Genomic DNA, 21,033 nt, shown 5'->3' with positions numbered 1-21,033 from the left:
AACACATATATCACATGCTTTAAAAAAAACTTGAACAATTCCTAAAGAACTTTGTAAGTTCTGATTTATTCCTAGCACCTCTTATTTTCTAAATAATAAGATTTTCCTTTGTCTTTGCCCCATCGATCGCCCCTTCGCCTTCATCTCTTGTCTACTACTATCGTCCTGTTCTCTTGCTTCTACCCACTATCCTCATCTTACTTTGTTTGTGTCTCATCTCATTCGTTGGATCTCAACTCCAATAGCTCCCCGGAGAGTTGTTTGCTATAGATGGAGAGAAAAACAGAGACGAGGGTGGTGGTAATCATATAGATGAAGAGATAAGAAAGGTAAGGATAGTGGAATGGAAGCGACAATGGCAATAAGTGACGAAGAGAGATAGTGGTGATTGAGATGATAGAAAGGAAGAGGAGAGAGGAGACGAGGGCAACGTGACAAAGATGACGATCAACGATGAGGGGTGATATCAATCATAACGATAAAGATGAAGATATAAAAGGAAGATGAGATAAGAGGGGAGGTGAAAGAAGATAGAGGTGATAAGAGATAGAGTTTAAAGGCAATCATATTTTTTTTTAAAATAAGAGGCGATACATAAGAATAAAAAAAAGGTGTTATATGAGAAAAAGTGAAAATTTGAATTTTTTTTCTAAATTTACCCAAAAATATAACGATAAATATGTTATTATTATTATATATATATATATATATATATATATATATATATATATACATACGTATATTTATTATATATAATATTTAACTTCTAGAAACACAAATAGTATTTATCTTATATTTAATGAAAAAATAGTTTTTAATAGGATGTGCTACTAAATCACACTCTTTATAGTAATGATTATATTCTTGGTGGACTTTGGATTCAAGTCAACATTGGGCTTTCTTGACTATTTATGTTTTCATACTTTTAATCTTACCATTGATTTGAGTTCAATTATTGAATCTTGAGACCCGGGATAGTTTCGGCATCTAACCACATCTGTTTGGCTCGAATCGAAACCTCGAAACGAACCAACCGAACTTGACTTGACCCAACTCGACTTTGAACCACGAGTCTTCGGCGTAGGTCGCCCCATTACACGCCTCCCGCTGGGTCTCCAATAAACTTGGGGCGTCTCCGCCCCATTGTTGGGGTGACACAGATTAAAGAATGGGCTACGAGGTTTCATGGCTGGGAAACGCCGGCGCCCCTCTCGCCACGTCGGCCCGACGTCGGCCCTTCAGTCGCCGCTTCTCCTTGAAGTCGATCTCCGCTAGCAGCGTCGACGGAGCGCCCGGGTCGGCGGCGCCCGTGGATCGACGCTGGTATAATCCAGACAGGAGGAAGAGAGAGTTTTATTCCCCTCCGAAACCCGTTCGGCGTTGGGTCCAAGCCGAGCACACGACGCTTCACGATTGCCCAAGCAAAGGTACCATTTCAGACCTCATCCACTTCAAAGTAGTCTTTGAGGTCAAAGATGTGCTTCCGCGTTCTTTCTTTTTGTAGAAAGCGAGAAACCGATGCTTTAGTTTTTGGCAATTGGAAAACCAATCCTAATTCTGGAAGCTGAATTCTGACATGGGTTTGTTTTCCTATGGTTTTGGCTACGTACTCCTGCCGTTGATACTCTCAGTTCGGGGACTAATTTGATCTCTTCTATTCTATATTTATATAGGACAGAATATCCCCATTTTTGCTTGCATCTAATATAAATGTTTCTTTGAAGGTCATTGATGAAATAAAAAAAAATCAAATCACAATTATTGAAGTTCCAAGAGAAATATGTGTTACAACTTTTAACAGGAGGATTGCTTTTTCTGCATATCATGTAAGGAACTTAGCTATTTGCCTAAATTCTGTGGAAGTGACGCGAACCTACTTGAAGATGATAACTAAGTGGAAGAAGAATCGATGGGGCAAATTTTGTCGAGGAAAGACTCCAAAACCTTCAAAGTCTACAAGACGATGTTTGTTAAGGCTCCAACAAACATCCACCTAGTTCAAGCAACATAAGATATTTTAGAGATTGGCGCACAACAAGGAAGGTCTTTTATGATTGCTTCAGGCTTATAAACGTAGGTTGCATGTAGACGCCATGTAGAGGAAAAACTGTCCAGAAACAGACCATATAGGTAATCATTTTTGGGGTTTTCTAGCTTTACAGAGTGGTGCAGAGTGTTAGCCAGTATAGCACCTAGGAGCTTCCCAGGTGGCACATGGCTGGATGGGCCTTTGGGATAATGTCTAGGGTTGGTTTGCTACGTTGTTCTATTGTAGTGTCATGTGGACACTCGAGGGGACTTTGGTTTGTGGCGAACCATCTTGGATCTTTTGTTGCATGATCGTTCAAAATCCATGTTTGTAATTTGCATTGTCTATCAAGTGTTTGCTGAAATAGTTACTTGTGTATCCCAAGATAAACGATTTATCGAACCCATATTATCTTTTGTAGGTCCTTAAGGGGCTATAAGAGGTTTTGGGGAGGTTGACCCTTTGCGAACAGACACGCAAGGGTGCTGCACGACTTAGACAAAACCAGCTAAGTTCGTGATAATATGGTACTAATTTTTGGATGCTATATCGACAATGGGGTGCATTTTAGTGTGCTTTGATGCTTATCAATGTGCTTGTGGGATTACAAAAAAAAAAGATGTAAAATATGAAAGCATGTTAAATGAAAATTTAATGTAGTGTTAAATGCATAAATGTAAGTTGTGTCCATGATTCCTTGAGAATAAATTGAGGGGTTTGAAGCTCCTAGATTCATACTGGAGTGCACAAAAAAAGAGTGCACTACCTCTCCTCCATTTTCATCGACAAAAATGTGAAGTGGAAAGCTCTATCTAGGGATTCATGATTCGTAATGAAGATGAAATTTTCATATATAGTGTTACCCTTGCTGATTTTCACATAGTCTTATGGATGTTGGTACAAATGTCTCGCAGTTTGAAGACTAATAAAGATCAAAACAATAATAAACTCTATTTTTTAAAACAACATGAGATAAAATAAAATAATAAAGGTGTTTGAGACGTCTATTCAACGACACTTCTTTGAATGACTTAAATTCATCTCCATAATGTAAGTGTTCCTGATAAATTAGTTCCCTAGGATTCAACAAGCCATTGACCTTTCAATTGACACTTGCTTAGCTCCTATTAAGCACTAATAATAGTAAATCTTTTCCTACTACTTTCGCACTCTGTTGCAGTGTTAGGGGCCATTATACAATTCACCTAAAAGGGTTCATAAAATATAACTGGATCAAAATTTCAATACTAATGAGTCTTATTTAGTATAGAAGTTTATTTTGTGTTTTTCTTTTCCAGACAGTTTTGTGCTTCTTTCATACAATATCTTGGGGGAATATAATGCTTCTAAACATCATGAGCTTTATTGGAATATTCCTTCTGATTTTATGAACTGGAACTCAAGGAAGAGGCTCATCTGCCATGAAATCAGAAGGTGGAATGCTGATTTACTTTGCCTTCAGGTGAGTTTGTTTCCTACAGCTGTATTTTTTAAGATTGTGCTTTGTGGTTCTTTATCTCATGCTTGCCTACCAAATTATAACTTGCATTGTACTTTTTGTTGTTTTGGTGTTTTCTGATGTTTCTAGGAAGTCGATAGGTATGAAGATATCTCTATATGTATAAGGGGAAAAGGTTATGTTGGCGGTTATAAGGTAAATATTTTCTGTGTGCAGTGAGCATTGACTCAGTTTTAGGTTCATGTTGTCTTGTTAATAAGATGAGAAGCAAATATATCTACTAGGGACGCACTGGAGGGGTTAAGGATGGATGTGCTTTATTCTGGAAAAAAGAACGGTACTGTTTTTTTATTCTTTATTTTCTGCTTCTTATGAACCCATTATGATGATGGTTGGTTACGTAACTCCAGGTTCAAATTACTTGAGGTGGATAACATTGAGTTTAGGTCTTTCGGTCTGCGTAATAATGTTGCTCAGCTCTTTGTACTTGAGGTACTGATGTTCAAATTTGAAACTTAAGTCTCTTCTATCGCTTTAGCATATTGTTTTTGTCTTTAGTCCTTTCCTTTTAGAAATGAAATCACAAAAAAGGCATGGGACAATTTTGGAAACATTGTTTCTGTCTTTTGTTTTAAGAAAACATCCAGTCTTTCTACAACTTTTGGTAACAACCTTAAGTTTAAGAAACAAAGGTTGTAAACAAGGTTAGGGCAGTGATCCCAACAAAATACATAATGAATAACAACTATCATAGCACAACACCATGGTTGTTGCCACAACCAACCTGTGCATCCACCAACATTGCTGTCCACCACTACTGTACTACTACTTGGCCTCTACCACCGCTACCATCATTGTAGCACCTATCTGCTACTACAATCACCAATATGATCTCTAACACTATTGTCGCTGCTGCCACCACTCTTCATTGTTATCAACACCATCACTTTCACCATCATCACTATTATCACTGTGATTACTATCGCTGCTGCTACCATAGCACCACTATCATCACTATCACTACTGCCACCACCATTGTCCCACCACCACTATGATATAATTGTTCCATCACCATTTTCATTTCTAACTAGAGAGACTAGGATTTGAGTCTAAAAAATGACCTCTGTAAATATAGAGATAATGTTGCATATTATGATCCTCCCTAAACCACGGCATTTTCCAGAGCCTTGTGCAACCTTTTTATATAATTAAACATTTTTTTTTCATTTTTCCATGGAGAATGAAATAGAAACAAATGTTGAAAAACAATGATGAAAGTTGGAATATGTTTCCTAGAAGTAAACATGCACTTAATCTTGATACTGAGGTCTTCAATTTTGCAGCCATAAAAATAGTTTTTTACCTAAGTCTATATGTTGGATAGTGGAGGAAGAATCTTTTACATAAATTATGTGCTATATGCTATCTTAATTATAGCTATGTAAAACCATCATGCTTGTTATGCAACTTTGGACTTTACTTGCTATGCTCATTTTCTTTTCATGGAGAATGAATTAGAAACAAATAATGAGAAACAAGGATGAAAGTTGGAATATGTTTTCTAGAAGTAAACACGCCCTTAATCTCTATACTGAGGTCTTCAATTTTGCAGCCATAAAAATTGTTTTTTCCCCAAGTCTATATGTTGGATAGTGGAGGAAGAATAATTTACATAATTATGTGCCATATATTATCTTTATTATAGCTATGTAAAACCATCATGCTTGCTATGCAACTCCGGACTTTACTTGCTATAGGCAGTTATCTGAAGATGATCAAAGGAGGGTAGTAGTTGGAAATATTCATGTACTATTTAATCCAAAGCGTGGAGATGTCAAGTTTGGACAGGTATGCTATTAAAAACTTTGATTTCCACTTGGCACACTTTCCGGCATATGGTATTTGGAGTCAAGAGAATATTATTTTCCATTCTTTATTTGTCACCATTATGCAACTAAGCACCTGAGTCTGTAAAGTTTTTTGGTTGTTTCCTTACAGTTTGGCTTGTTAGTATTTCTTTAGAAGATATGTAAATCACTTCATTGTTCTATTGAAAGGTACAAGGAAGTGAAGAAATAAAAAAAGAAAGAGTTGTTTCCACTTTCTAGCATTTTGTTCTTTCCATATCACAATGTTGAACTATTATTTTCATGATGTATTTGATTATGTACATCCTGAATCGTGGTATGATGGGCATTGGGATGTTTCATGTTACAATAATTCAATAGTTGGTTTGCTATTTTGGGTTGTGATACATTGAACGTTTACTCGTCTCACTTGCAACAATAGGTTAGATAATTCAGCTTTTCCAACCCATTTAATCATTTATATGACGAACAAACAATAGATGCTAGAAAGCCATGAAGATATGGATCTGATGATAGATTATGATTGTTTTGTGTTGTTTTGAACTTTTCTTCAGCTAAATCTAGAATAAGAACACTTCATATAGACTTCATTGGCATTTACTTGGTCACATTTGCAAAACCAAGAAATGTTTGTGGTTATATCCCCAATTTGTTTGATCTAGATCATCCACTCTACATTTTCTTTTTATAACTTAAAAGTTACATACTGTCAAGACATTTGTTTCTGAAATTGAAATTAAATTAGACTATTGGGTGAAATTTGTTATCGTTGTGTATTATATGAATCAAACCATTTTGATATATATCAAAAATTTCTAACTAGAGAGACAAGCTATCCTAGTATTATAGCTTATGAGTAAGCTTATACACCATTTTATCTTCTAAGAGTCATGCTACTATAAAGATCAGATTTCATGTTTATGACTACTGCACATCAAAACAAACCTGAAGTTTTCTTGCCCCAAGTCCAAGTATGAGTGAGGAGTGATCTGATCATGACTTTATAAGGTGTAAACTACAAAATCATGAAGCCTATGGAAACTTGTACATTTATTAATAAGAAGAGGAATAAATAACAACTATTGAGGTTGTCATGTTAGAGCAACTTTTTGTCTGAGACACAAAATAAATTATACCAGTAGCAATTCCTTTACATTATTAAATGAATAAAACAAAGACAAATAATTGTATCTAGCAAAAAACTTACTATTACAGCCAAAAGATCACTTCCTATGGTCCTTAATTTGAGAATTTGGGCACCATTTGGGTGCTTCATGTACAAATTTAAGATGTCACATCTTCAAATCTTAATTATTCATGGTGTGAGACAGGTGATTGGACACTGCCATGAACTGAAGAGGATCTTAACTCTTCTAATTGTAGAGATGATTTAAAAAAAAAAATCAGATTTAAGTACCTGATTACTTGCCAAGATATAGTTTTGTTGTATGAAGTTCTATAGCAAGATTACAAGACCTAAGATTAGGCTTTATTAGTGGAGTAATCCATTTTTTTTTGTAAACTATGGATATGTTTTTGTATTGTTGCCACTTTGCATAAACTGTTAGCTAATATGATTGAGATTCTCATGTTGTGAACCTATTTTGATCTCCATGCAGGTAAATGTGTGTATATGTGTGTGTTTGTGGGTGTGTTAACTGCTGCCTGTTTTTGTGTTAATGAAACTGTTCCTCGCAACTTACAACCCTGCTCAGATTAGTGGATTTCCTTCCGTCTATGGTTCAGCACAGTAGTTGCTCTTGCATTTCCAAAATCTCTGGTTGACAAAACTTTTATGTTTCAGTTATTGTATTTGATTGAAAATTGTTTTGTGCAACAGTAGTAAGTGATGATTTGGCATCATCTTCCTGATTTTTTTCTGAAACTCATTGCTGGCCACTTCTTGTTAAGTAGTGTCACTATATATCTGATACTAGATCAAATGGTTTATTTTTCCATTTTTTTCATGCGTGCAAATTCATAATATTAGCATGTACATTATTAGACTTAATTCTTCCTAAAGGTTTTGATTTTCCTCTTTAAGTTGCTCGAGCTTCTCTTCGTTTTCTCAGGTTCATAGACTATTGCTGAAGGCAAATGAGCTTTCAGAAAAATGGGGTGGAATTCCTGTTGTGCTTGCTGGTGATTTTAATAGTACACCGGAGGTATACCGGATCCCTTCACATATATATGGCATTCTGATGTTCCTTTTTGTTTAAGTATCTCTTTATTTTTTTTATTATATTCTCTTCATTAGAGCTAATGATATACTCAATATCGGTTGCAAGAAGAATTTAAGTAAATTCCATAAAAGTTGTTCCTAGCCCTGAGCTTTCCTCTTTCTGGTTCAGATCACCAATGGTACTTTCAATTACCAAACTGTTTGTGTAGTTTGTGTGAAATATGTGGCCATTATTCTGATTGGTGCTGACCTCCTTTAATTTATCATATGTACAGAGTGCAATCTATGAGTTTTTGTCAACATCTAAGGTGAATGAATCTGTTATCATGTTAGTTACATCTAATTTTCATCTTTGATAATTCTAATTGAGAAAATACATGATATTGTTTCTTACAGCTGAACATTGCTTTGCACGGCAGAAAAAAAGTATTTAGGCAGGATAAATGTCAGTTTGTCCTAGATGATCTGCCTTGGTAATTACAAAGCTCTGTTGTTTGGTAAAAGTGTGCTTGTTATCCTGTAGCTACAGTAGATTTCATCCTGATTTTTGTTCACTATCTGTGTTCCCTTGCAGTTTAATCAATGATTGGAATGGTGAAAATTTGACAAGGGCAATTGTGAATTCACACGATTCACTAATTACACATCCATTGCAGCTGAAAAGCTCTTATGCTAGTGTTCAGGTTTTTATTTCTTTTTAACCTCTGCAACATTTCCTGGATAATATCCAAAAGTAGTGCATGACTGGCAACGTCTTTGCAGAGAAATGCAAGTACAAGAAATTCTCAGGGTGAACCACTAGCAACCAGCTGCCACTCCAAGTTTCTTGGGACTGTTGACTATATCTGGTGATCTCCTCTCATTGTAGGCATTACTAGATCAATGGCTGCATATTTCTGACTTAGATGCTCTTATTGAAGGTACTCAACTGGACTTGCTTGTATCAGAGTTCTGGATACACTGCCCTTGGACACGCTAAGGAAGCTAGGTGGCCTACCTTGCAAGGTAAAACATTTTTGTCAATAGTGAATCACTTAATGGCTAATAACCTGCCAAACTGTATTATTGAGATTCTTGACTAGTGAAAGGGCTTTCGGAAAATAATACACTGATGACGATTATAATTTAGGTAAAGTGTTCCATAGTATACTAATACGGTGAATGTGTGATCGATCGAATTCTGCATGTATTGACATTATATCAATCATTTCTTCTTCTTTCAGGTTATTGGAAGTGATCACTTGGCTCTAGTAGCTGAGTTCAAATTCACAAGAGGCAATGAGTTACAACAGGATGGGAACTAAATTGATAAGAGCTAGAAGAGGAGGAATTGATACAAGAGCAGAAGCATTTCGATGTTGTCTTTGGATTAATTTAGCATCGTCATCCTTTTTTCATTGGACATTGCACTCCCAGATCAAGCATCTTTATGTGAAGGTCAGGATTGTGGCAAAAGCCACCATATTCCTCTGCAACATGGGAACAATTGAAAAAAATTGATGTACTCTATACTTGTTACACTAATATAATGTAAAGAGCTGTCTTGTACACACAACCAGGCGCCCTTAATTTCCTTGATCAATAAGCTCCCATGAAAAACTGCCAAAGATGAAAATAATTTGAACTTCTCAGGAACATTTTTTATTTAATTTTACTCTTTCCATTCAGGTAATGCATAATAATGTGTCTTATGACAGCTCTCCAACTCTTGATCTCATAACTCTGCAGCAGTAGTCTTCTCGAAGACAGAGGCAGCTTAATGAGTGTTGAAGTTTTTCACGTTGAAGGTGTAGTTAAATGATTGTTCAGTGGAGGCCAAACAATTAAAATAGGATGATTTTGATCACAGCCATCCGTTGCTTCATTGATTCATGTATTCTATGTGTTGACTCTGCATGGCAACATGGATGACATAGGGCTTTAGCCCAACACCTCAAGATCCCATCACCCAAATTCTTTTTATGTTTTATACTGATGTGACATGTTTAGTATACGTGATATGTTTTAGTAGACACTTAAGTTATGCAAGTGGGGACCCTTATAATATATGTTTAAAGATGATAGTATTATATTTTTGTCTTGAGCGAATGTATAGAATATATGTATTTTTTTGTCATAGGCAGATATATCATAAAAGGAAACTCTTTAGTTGCGTCCAGTGTTTTGAATTTTTTTTCCCAAACATATCATGTGTAACAGTGACGTTTTGATCATATTTGATGTTTCGGATACACACACACACACACACACATATATATATATATATATATATATATATATATATATATATATATATATATATATATATATATATATATATATATATATATATATATATATGCTTTTGGTCATATCATGCACTCGGAATGATTTATTATTTGATTTGAATGTATCATATAAAAGGGATATTTTGATCATATGCACATCAAATATTTTTTTAATACATAACACGTAAACGAGACATTTCACTCGCATGAGGTGCTTTGGATGGACAGGCACAACATGATATTATGGTTCTATCGAATGCTTTAAATATAAATATAAATATTACATGTATATATAAAAATATAATATAATATCACGGAGACATCACAGACTTTTTTTTTAATTTTTTTTCATCCGAACCATCTTACGTAAAGGTACGTTTTTTATTTTTATGTCCATCTATTACAAGTGGCCATTATAATCAGCTAAGCAGTCATCCAGAAAAATCGAAGTAACTCCCAGGGTGTAATAATCGATACCTCATTATACTAGGGGAAGAACACCTTTCACAAAAATTCATTGAATAGATCAATACACTCCGGTGATCGTTGTAATTGTTGTTTGTTTTTGTTCCCTTTTTTAGTTCCCCTCCATACTGTACTTTCCAGATTTATCGCACTTTTAAATGTCCTCCTCTCAAATTTAATCTAAATTTTTTACGAATAAAAAATTCATAATTTCGACATGCTAATCATTTTTATTGAATTTTTTTTAGTTTAAAGTAATATATGAATACAAATATGGCTGGGTCATAAAAAAGCTAATTTATAATTTCGAGCAATATATCAATCATGGAAGAATTGAACCAAAAATGCTATCGGCAAATAGTACGTATGGGTTAACGGTTATACGAAGCATTGACGTACATCGGTACTTCTATCATCAATTTATACTTGCAGTGTTATGATTTTATTTTTCAATAAGAAGTAGAAGATTTGGCGTGGAAGAAAGTATGTGCTTTAAGATTGGTGCACTTGCATCAGGTGTCATCCATTTGGCCTCCATCGTATCCTTCACGAAAGGGGTCGTATAGACTTTTTATCCAACATACCAGTCCATCTTTGTACCGCTTTCCTGATCCGCCGTTCAGTGGGGAACGGGTTCGCGTGTACTCGTAGAGGCCCCGTTACGCTTACAGATATATCGATCTGGAGCTCTCCTACTCGGGAACCTTGCCTTCTCCCCGTTTCCACCGCTTGCGGTCCGTCCCGTTGTCGCCGGCGGGCTCCAGCTCCACCTCTCCGCTGCCCATCGGGGAACGACGCTGCCCTACCTCCCTCCTCTTCTCCCCGAGCTTGTTCCAAGCGGATCCTTCAAACCCTAATTCTTGATCTGTCACCGGGGCGTCAGCGGCTTCGACACGACGTCGGAGGTCTATCCTTCCTTCGAACGTCGCAGCTGACGGATCTTCCCGACCCTCCACCGCAGGCTCGTCCTGTACCTCTGCAGGTAATCCTTGCCTTGTCTCTTCTTGTTGACTAAAAATGATCGAAGGAACATTCTTCATAGCATTTTTCGCATTCTATCATTATACGACATATACTTGTGTTTTATGTGTTTTTTGGTTTGCCATGTCTTAATTTTTTTGGTAGAAGAATTTTTTTTGTTCTAAGCACTATTTTAGTTACTTGGTGTCTAATCTTGTGGTCAATAAAAGTAAAAACCTACATGGACTTTTGTAATCAAAGTAGTCAATTCTTTTCTCATACTTGAATCATACTTATGGTTGGACTGTATTCCTTGATCAGTAATTTCTTTTGATAAGATAGTAAAATGGGTGATAATTGCACTCGAAATGATTTAAATTATTAAGGAAAGTATTTCTTGATACAATCTCTTGTTCTCAGTTTTATTTAGTTTCATGTATGGATAGATCAAAGCATAGCAAAGTCAGCGGGCTTCGAAGAAACCGTATTATTACTGTTATATAGGAGAGACGTTGCAAGTGTTGGCAAAAGTCCAACTTCCTCACATTGAACTTGTTATTTTGATTTATTTGTTTGGTTCACTTCTGTTCAACGGCAGGCATTTCAAGTGTTGGCTAACACATGATATGAGTGATGATTATGCTGAAGGTCTTGTTCAGATGTCATGACCCTAATGTATCCATTTGTTAGGCGTCACAGTGTTTTAGTTTTTTTTTCTTGCACAATTCTTTGTTTTCTACCCTTATTTGCACTGTTTCTGCAGTCTTTTTTTTTGGTTTAACTAAAGAATTTATACTTAGTAATTTTTTTTTGGATATCTTGTGTTGGTCCCGTCACTTATAAGCTTCTTGCTATTTTCTTGTAGTGGGCATCAATATGTGCAAATATATCATAGGCACGTTGAAATAGAAGCAGTGGAAAAATTTCCAAATTGAAGATTGCGATCACTAGGATATGTGGACAAATGTATTTAGAATCGTAAGTCCTCCACTTGTTGCTCTAAATCTGATTTCTTATGCACCTTTTGTCACCATGCAATTCAAATAAGGCCTTCAAGACTGTTCTAGAAAACTGTTTCTAAGGTCAGGATTTTATATGCACCTTTTGTCACTCATGCAATTTAAATTAGACATATTTTAGTCATTGCTTTAGTATTTAACACTTGGCAAGAGTTAACCTTCTATGTGGTGCATTCTCACATATCTGTATACCACCTGTCTGTTTTGACCTTGGAGCAATTCCTGATGTTGGGTGTTAGTGCTAGAAATTGAAGTGCTGCAGTTTGCGAAGGTTTGAACCATGGGATTGATTAGTAAAGCCAACCTGGGTATACCTTGGAGCAATCCTAGAGGATATACCACGTGTCTCTCTCTTCTTTTTCTTCTCCTTTTTTACCGTATGCCTACATCAGTATGATGGAAAACTATATCATGTCTCTGCACTTTCATTTTCTTTTCAAGTGCCTGATAATCGATGCACAATTATAGGTTCTCGTATTGTTTCTTCTGCATGAACACATGGGTGAAAAGGTCTAGATGATAGGTTGCACACTGGATGATGCAAATCTTTCATCTTCTTGCATCACTCCTGGATGTAAGGGACAATTATATAGAGTGCCAGGGCTGATTGCTTGACCCAAGAATAGACTCCATCTCTAAGTCTACCTTCTCTGGAGGCCACTTCTTTGGCACCTCAAAGCACTGACATGCATAACCAACAAATATCCTGCACCTTTTACACTATATTAATTATTTAGATAAACTAACTATATCTTCAAGGCTCTTTGATCATATGGTTGAAGGAACCCTGTAACATTCCATGCTTACCTTGTTAGGTGTTGTGTTTACCTTTATTGCATATGCCTTACTTTTTCTCAGCTAACATTGTTCAGGAATTTTTTTCGTCCATGTGGTAACATAAGAACAAAGAATTACAACCAAAGGATTTTAGAATAATATGCCATCTCTAGAATGAACACAGTGCTTGCACTGCCTATGCACTTTAAGTCAAGGACTTGAGTTTTACTTGGAAATGTTAATAATATGCCAATGCCATATCACAATAGCTTCATGATGGCTGACACACACTAAAAATGCAGGACAAGGCTTGTTAGCACATTTTCTCAATAGACATGTATCCTTCCACTGTTACCACTCTGATGTGACATGCCATTGCCGTCCCGATGCCCAATGCCTGGATCCTACTATCCTCATGATGCAACCATGAAGGCCTAGTTCAAGATGCTTGGTTATGGTTCAGGAAATGCTTGGAGTCAAGGACAAGATGGCCATACCATTAACTAAGCCAGAATTTGCAGGGACAGTCTTCTTAGTTGTTGGTTGAACATACTTCTGTTTTATGTGTTAGAAAAGATTTTTTGTCCAACCATACCAGCCTTACCGCGAATCAGTGTGGTATTGTACTAACTGTCCCAAGACATACCATACTGGTCTCTGTAGGTACATGTACATGGCCATGTGCTTTGTTGAAGGAACTTGCACTAATACCACAAACTTTCTTTCTTTTTTGCATCTTAGTTGGGCCTATATATAAGATAGATTATCATGTAATTTAAATGTAAGACACCTTGTCTAATATTTATCTTTTCTTTGCTAGCTTTTCTTTGGGTAAAACCTTGTCTAATGTTTATTTTCCATTTGTTAGCTTTGCTTTCTGCATCCAGAAGCTGGTTAATGTGATTCAATTGATTGATTGGATTCTCATGTTTTTAGATTGCTAATTCTAGTTTTTCTAGTGTAACACTCAGTATTTACTTTGTGCCTGGTCCCTTTGTTTTTTCTTTTCTCAAAGTTATGCTTCATTCTTTGTCCACCTATCGGGTCTTGAGTATACATGCTTCGGAGTTGGCATAGAACAAAGGTTTCAAATATTTGTTTGCTTATTTATTCAAGAGGAATTTCTCCTATATTGCAAAGATCGATAGGGTGCCAAGAAGATGCATTGAAGGGGAAGGTTCTTGTTTTATGCTTAATCGTGCTCTAGCTCTACACAGAATGGATATAGCTGAGCAACATATTATTTGTTGATTTATGACCCAGGAGGAGGTCAAGACATGCATTTTACTGGTAGAGCTAGGATACTAATGTGTTGAGTGACATGAAGTAGTTATCCACTTATATTGATAATGCTTAAGATTTTATATAACTTAGTAGCCAAATTGAAATCCATTTCTATGATAATGCTTTAGATTTTATAAAATTTGAATCCAAAATGATATCCTTGGATTATTTCATAATATGGTGGAGAATTCTAGATTATATTTTTGCATTAGTTACTCTGATTGCCTTTTCCCTTCTTCTCTGCAGGGAGAACTTCAAGCTGTCTCGTGGTTTCAGTTTTTCCCTTGTGAAGCTGATTCGAACTCTCTATCTGAGAAGAGGTATAACTTATGATGAAGTTGTTATTTCATTAACAGACTCCTCTAAATGGTTGTTCTAGTAACTGATGCGTATCTCCTTTTGCTGCTTTACATTACTTTTTCCAGATTGAAAGCAGAACAGAAAGATGCTGCGACTCATTTGGTACTTTCGGCTCACCTGCAGCTCCAGAATGAAGGCTTTCTCAGCACATGGACTAATTCCTTTGTTGGTCCATGGGATCCATCTCAGGGTGCACACAATCCTGGTGGGTGTCTAACCATCGTCTCACTTTTCATGTATACATCCTGGATTGCGTTTTAAGGTTTTATGATGGTTTACAAAGGAGTTACTTGTGAACAGATGAGAAAATAAAACTCTGGCTTTTCCTTCCGGGTCGCCATTCTTCAGTAGTTGAAACTGCTCATGCTGCAATATCCAGATTGAGAGGTTTTGCAATTTATAGAAACTTCCTCATGTTTTTCCAAGTATCTTTATTTATTTTTGTGAGGTAGAGGAATGCATCATCCTTTATTTTTATGGAACTGATCAGTTTCTTTTTTTTGTAATATGTTCCTGTTTTGCTTGATAGTTGTTGGAAGTGGGATTTGGTTGGCACCTGGAGATTCAGAAGAGGTTGGAGTAGCATTAGCTCAGGCTTTAAGGAACTCCTTAGAAAGGTTCTTTTTCATTCTTGCTAGTTTTGTTTATTAAGCAGATATGCTTGTCAATATCATCTGATCTGTATTTTATTGGATTTAATAGATCTCTGAGGGAGCTTTCTTATGTGAGGTTTGGAGATGTTTTCACAAGATGCCATCCTTTGACATCAAATGTTAGGTATGTTATCCAAATGGCTGTTCTCTTTGGTATTATGAAATGATGATGAATCCACCTGCTAATCCATTTGCAATTGAACTTCTACCATGTTGGAAAATTTCTGGAATACATGCAAAATTCTTTTACGAGGCTAATTATAAGAAAGAAGACTACTTTCCTCTGAAATGCATAAGTATCATTGTTCTTATCGGGAATCCTAATGGGTTTTGGTGCGTAACATGATCTTTCAAGAAAGAAGACTACTCACCCAAATTTTGTTTGGTCTGGTTGATGGCACCTATATGCTAATTTGAAGGCTTTTAAAGATAGCGAATCTTTTAAATACATGCTAATTTGGCCTATGAACTATGATTAATACTGAGATTGAAGCTTAAAGCACATGAACAAAGTGGGCTATATGATTTTTGGAGCATGTTTTGACTTTTGATGTTTTCAGATTTTCTTAAAAATGAGTGTACTCACAGCAAGTTTCTGTGGACTACTTTTACTTTATTTGTTTATATGTGAGCATTTCTGTTCTAAAAGGAGTAGAAGGTTACAAAGCAATTGATCAGATAGATCTTAGAAATGTAAAGTACTGTTTCATACCTTTTTTTTATCATTTAAGGTGGGTTTATCTTGTATAAGTATGTCCTGTGAGCTTCATGTAACATCATATGTTTTTAGCTTGTGATTTGTTTATAAGAACACTGAAAGAGCTGGAAGTTTGTTTAGGCTGGATATAATGCTGGTTTCTAATGCTGTATTCTCTCTAAGAATTTTTTTTCTTACAACTAACTTCTATATTAAGATGTTCATTACTTTTGTAGGAGACCACAGCCGACAATTGAGTTCACCTTTGCTGCTACTGAAGAAGCAATTTATGTTCATGCAGTAGTATCTGCAAAGTCTGTGAAATTCACAATATTATCATTTTGATTGATGATTTCCAGATTTCCTTTTTAGTTCTTATAAAGTTGGCGAAGGAACTTGTTTAATTTTTATCTGACGTGTTCTACAGGCATATTCGGGGGCTTTGCAGTAGTGACATGGAAAAATTGTTATGGCATTGCTCCTCTCACTCGATTAGAGATGGAATTCCAGGTACAATGTTTCTTCTGATGTGAAGCTTATGTGCTGTACCATCCCTATTTTATGAAATTGGCTGACCATGGATTTTATCATTTGATGGCTGATATCTTTTGAAAATCAACTCATCTTGGTGTGTAGGAAAAAAAGTTATACTAGAATTTTTTATGATTTTCACTATCATGTATGTGTCAGAGTCAACTGATCTTGGTCTGACGGTCAGACCATTATTATTATTAGTTTATGCATTTTAATTCTTGACTAATTATTTATTTATTTTGTGTTATTGATGGTCTTGCCATATCTACTTTTGCATTTTCTTTGAACGTAATGAAACATAAAAGACCATCTTAAACTTTTCCATGAAGAGTTGAAGACTACTTTTACCTAAGGACATCTCAATTATTTTGAGTTTTATGTTGTAGTTTTCTGAGTTGGGTTCAGCAAATCTTCGTCTGTTTTACCTTTGGCTAGGAGCTTTTATTAAAAGACAACTCTTGTGCAGATGAAAATATACTGATAGGTTAAAATTCATTTGTATTGGAAAGCTGTCCTGTCTAGTCCCGGGGTTTTTGTTTCAGCTTTTATGGTCAAGACAATAGAAGTGGTAGCCACATTATATCTGACCAATTGTCAAATATATTTTTTCCCCAAAAAGGAAGCTGTATATTACTGCAAATCTCTAGTAACAGTTACACCATGCTCCTCGTAGAACAAAAATGGGCCAACTCAGGTGGCTAATCTGACCTCCACAAACTAGAGGATTTAGAGCAAGGAGCAAAATGTGCTAACCATTTAGCACTATTGTTTCCCTCCCTAAACACATGGCAAAACACACATACTTGAAGTCTCAAAATAAGTCCAAATACATTTTAAACAGTTTAATAATCTCCATGGAGGAGGTTCATCCTTGTTAAGGAACTTGATAATCAACTCAGCATCAGATTCAATCACCATTTTGGAGTCCCCCTCCTCAATCACAAGCTCTATCTCACGCTTGATTGCAATCAACTCAGATTTCCAATATGTGCTTTCTGATAGATATTCTAGCCTACCATCATGCATGTCCCCACCCTCTTTCTAAGAAGGAACCCCTGCTCCACTATTGCCATCCTGCACATTAAATGCACCATCCAAATTAAGCTTAACCCATCCACACTTGGGTTTAGCCCAGGTTACAAGTAATTGATTTTGCCCCAAACATCCCTCAAACATAATTAAAGGCTTACATCATGACATAAGCACGAAAGCTTTGCACATGATGGAGAAAGATGATCCCTTAAGTCTATTGAAGGTGGCCTCACTGCAGGCCTTCCAAATCAACCAAATGCAATAGGCATCAAGGCTCTCAATAGCCAACGACTGGTTTTAGTATGGCTCTCCTGGTGGTAGGGAGCCTGCAATGAAGCAGCTTCCAAAAAAAACCTTGACTCTAGAGAGGATGGGAACCCTCCATAACCTCACCCAACACACCTCACTCTAACCAATGTCACTAGATGAACCCCTCAGAAACCTATAAGAAGATGTAACTGATGGTTGCCCTTTGAGGTTAGCCTTCCATATCCTTCTATCATCACAGGACTAAAAGAAATATTAATCCTTGTAACCAAAGGTCCAGTCCCTGACCCAAACAAGTGCAGTATCATATCCTTATCGCACGAGTAGTTTTTAGTCAAACTAGAAACCACAACATTTTCAAAATTGAAATCCATGTTTAAAAACGTTGGCTTCAATGAAATAGGAACATCAAACAACCAGTTATCATGCATCACATTAGTAGAAACACTGTCACAGATGATAAAAGAGTAACCCTCACGGAGAAAATGAACAGCTCGGAGAAACAGGCACCAACACTAACTAACGTGAGAAGAATTAACATGCTTCCAAGGGGAGATAATGCCGTATTTAGCAGGAACAACTTTGACCCAAAGATTGGACCCCCACCATAGAAACTCTTTTAATTTGAAGAGCAAGGCTAGTAGTGGCCAAATCATGAATACCTAAACCACCATCTTGTTTGGGGAGAGTAGCAGTGTCCCATGAAATCAGATGAAGGCCCTTAGTATTATCAAATTTCTGCCATAAGAGTCCTTAATACGCTGTTCCTCGCGGTGAAACACTTTCTTGGGCATCCAAGACACATTTAAAACATGAGAAGGGGTGACATTTAAAACAGAGTTTATGAAGGTGATCCTACCAGCCTGGGATAATTTAGAACCATTCCAAGAACCAATCTTACCATTAAGGCTTTGAGACTTACCATCAAAGGTCGATATGGGAATTCTACGAGGACTGATTATAGTATCAAGGTATTTGAAAGGAAAATTCCCCTCTTTGACATTAAAGAAAGAGTAGATATCATGTCTCATATTGGCTCTCATGCTGTGAGGAATGAAACATCTCAGTTTTACCAAGATTAATGCGCTGATTCGTAAGAGTCTCATAAACCTTGAAAATATCCTTAATGGTTTTACAAGATCTTCTATTAACCCTAAAGTACACCAAAATATCATCCGCATACATAAGATGTGAGATAGAGATCCGATTTTTAAATTTGAATAGGGTTAACAACTTATCATCGACAACCTTATGAAACTGACAAGAAAGGATTTGGGCCACAATGATATAAAGATATGGGGATAATGGGTCCCCTTGACAGATACCTCTATTGCTCCTGAGATATCTAGAGTCCTCACCATTAATAAGACACGAAAATATAGGAGTAGAAATACAAGCTTTGATCCAAGACACAAATTGCATCGGCAATTTCAAAAGAGTAAAGAGTGCGAAGGATGGTATCCCAAGAAAGGTGGTCGTAGGCTTTTTGAAGTTCAATCTTAAACATAACAAAAAGATTCTTGCCCTTCGAATCAAACATAGAATGAGCCACTTCTTGAGCAATCAAAATATTGTCATAAACACTCCTCATGAGGAAACCCGATTGCTCAATACCAATCAAATTATTTAGGAGAGGTTTGATACAAGAAGCCAAAAGCTTAGACAGAATCCTATACACCACATTATATAGAGAAATGGGCCAAAAATCCAAAATTCTCCTTGGATTGGAACATTTAGGGATGAAGACAAGGAAGGTTTGAACCCAATCAATTGACAAAAAGGCATGAATATGGAACTGGTCGAAAGCCTCAACAAGATGATCTCCTATAGTATCCCGATGTTACCTATAAAACTCAACCATGTACCCATCAGAAACATATTCATAAGAAATAATCTCAGGTTGATAAATGCACTGTTGGTCAGTCGGAATACTATGAATAAAATTCCTCCTATGCCTAACAGTAATCTAATTGTGGTAATACCTCATATTCCTATTCCCGTGCTGAATTCATTTACACTTGAGCCTTGACCCAGCTCATCAGGTTAATCTGCCTCATGACTGGAGCAGGAAACAAATCTTGTTGCTACTTGACCTCATGGAAAAACAACCAGATATACTCAGTGCTGGAGATTGGAGCAACACTAGATAGGCATCCCCCTTTCTTGTTCTCTTTTGTGTTTCTTTTCTTGTTTCTGAATTAGATCTATTGGCATTCTTGTGTTGGAAAGTTATCAGCATGGCAGGCTTTGGTGGACACAATGCACAAAGCAGCGGTTGACAAAGGGGATTTGCTGCTGAAGTGAAAAAACCTTTATTTCACATATTAATACAAATTAACCCAAACTATCAGAGCTGAAGTTGCCTAACCATTCATGTGATAATGTATATGTACGGAAGTACAGCTGTGTAAGTACGTGTAGTCACACATGAATAAATTTGTGTCTAACGCCCTCTATCTCTGGACTAAGATTGATAGAGAGGCCCCATTCTTGAATAAGTTGGGTGAGTGCTGCAACATTTGTTTGTTTCTTGGATTCAAAATACTTTTGATTACCCCGATATAAGAACTTCAGGTATCAGGTACTTCATGTTTTCATTATTCATTTATTTTTGTTTAAACATGTGAATCATAAACAGTGTTGCAGGATTGTGTTCAATGTTATTTCTGATGATCTGATAAGCTCAAAATATTCTTCCATCTTTTACTGTTTCCTATGATTTATACTATTGTCTCCTATTCTACAAGTTTAAACTTGTTAATTGTGGCAGCTATTGTTGCCCCTACTGGCATGCGGGGTAGGCTTACTGGTTGTTGTCCTAGTGATCTTGTGAAGCAAGTTTACAGCAGGTATTAGGTTCTTGCTTCCTTTCTGATGTGTCTTTATTGCTTTCATGTTTATGGAAGATGAAGACTTATATGGTAGTGGTCCAAAGATTTCCTTTCAGTGTAATAGTTCCTTTTGTTCTCTCTTTTTTTTCTTTCCGCCTCTTCCTTCGCCACTTTAAGCTCAAGTAATGTGTTAATTGTTATGCTAAGCAAGTGAAACCGTTGCTCCATTTCTCGTACACTTTATAATATTAAGTTTACCCCTAGAGTATAGACCAATGTTTTCATCCTCTTTCCCTAGTATTGTGGCATGTCATCTGGCCAACTCTCTGCAGCTTATTTTAAAAGCATC

The 21,033-nt window shown here is 36.4% G+C and overlaps 2 protein-coding genes across 6 annotated transcripts in view; both read left to right on the top strand.

The window, feature by feature from the left end:
• Window positions 1–1,120: 1,120 nt before the first annotated feature.
• On the top strand, window positions 1,121–9,205 carry LOC135586790 (carbon catabolite repressor protein 4 homolog 3-like). Of its 3 annotated transcripts, none has more exons than XR_010488614.1 (13): window positions 1,121–1,427; window positions 3,328–3,491; window positions 3,618–3,683; window positions 3,773–3,825; window positions 3,899–3,980; window positions 5,250–5,336; window positions 7,429–7,521; window positions 7,814–7,846; window positions 7,935–8,011; window positions 8,113–8,221; window positions 8,301–8,386; window positions 8,459–8,667; window positions 8,762–9,205. XR_010488614.1 is itself a non-coding variant. In XM_065117025.1 (13 exons), exons 1-13 carry the CDS (start codon window positions 1,169–1,171, stop codon window positions 8,840–8,842), a joined length of 1,275 nt encoding a protein of 424 aa, XP_064973097.1. In that variant the 5' UTR covers window positions 1,122–1,168; the 3' UTR covers window positions 8,843–9,205. The 3 variants fall into 3 exon arrangements, 2 of the variants coding, with proteins under 2 accessions (XP_064973097.1, XP_064973098.1); XM_065117025.1 differs by having other exon boundaries at window positions 1,122–1,427; window positions 8,459–8,543; XM_065117026.1 differs by lacking the exon at window positions 5,250–5,336 and having other exon boundaries at window positions 1,122–1,427; window positions 8,459–8,543.
• Window positions 9,206–11,111: 1,906 nt separating this feature from the next.
• LOC135617104 (mediator of RNA polymerase II transcription subunit 13-like) overlaps window positions 11,112–21,033 on the top strand; it is a 34,606-nt gene continuing 24,684 nt past the window's right edge. For all 3 annotated transcript variants that reach the window (XM_065117021.1, XM_065117022.1, XM_065117023.1), the window contains exons 1-10: window positions 11,112–11,252; window positions 12,096–12,208; window positions 14,557–14,630; window positions 14,736–14,875; window positions 14,971–15,057; window positions 15,200–15,287; window positions 15,373–15,447; window positions 16,257–16,334; window positions 16,448–16,530; window positions 20,624–20,702. In XM_065117021.1, the coding sequence (XP_064973093.1) occupies window positions 12,185–12,208; window positions 14,557–14,630; window positions 14,736–14,875; window positions 14,971–15,057; window positions 15,200–15,287; window positions 15,373–15,447; window positions 16,257–16,334; window positions 16,448–16,530; window positions 20,624–20,702 (728 nt within the window). In that variant the 5' untranslated portion in view covers window positions 11,112–11,252; window positions 12,096–12,184. The remainder of the gene's footprint in view (window positions 11,253–12,095; window positions 12,209–14,556; window positions 14,631–14,735; window positions 14,876–14,970; window positions 15,058–15,199; window positions 15,288–15,372; window positions 15,448–16,256; window positions 16,335–16,447; window positions 16,531–20,623; window positions 20,703–21,033) is intronic.

Source organism: Musa acuminata, chromosome BXJ2-7 (genome assembly GCF_036884655.1).
Source record: "Musa acuminata AAA Group cultivar baxijiao chromosome BXJ2-7, Cavendish_Baxijiao_AAA, whole genome shotgun sequence".
In the NCBI taxonomy this organism is placed as follows: domain Eukaryota; kingdom Viridiplantae; phylum Streptophyta; class Magnoliopsida; order Zingiberales; family Musaceae; genus Musa; species Musa acuminata.
The sequence above is the reverse complement of the archived record's forward strand: the minus strand, read 5'-3'. Positions and strand labels throughout refer to the sequence as shown.

Bases quoted from the DNA above. Each gene is read 5' to 3' on its own strand.
- LOC135586790 (XM_065117025.1), top strand. From the start codon at position 1,169: ATGGGCTACGAGGTTTCATGGCTGGGAAACGCCGGCGCCCCTCTCGCC. The intron at 5,337-7,428 runs GTATGCTATTAA...TCGTTTTCTCAG, and splicing joins GAGATGTCAAGTTTGGACAG to GTTCATAGACTATTGCTGAA. The intron at 8,222-8,300 runs GTTTTTATTTCT...ACGTCTTTGCAG, and splicing joins GCTCTTATGCTAGTGTTCAG to AGAAATGCAAGTACAAGAAA.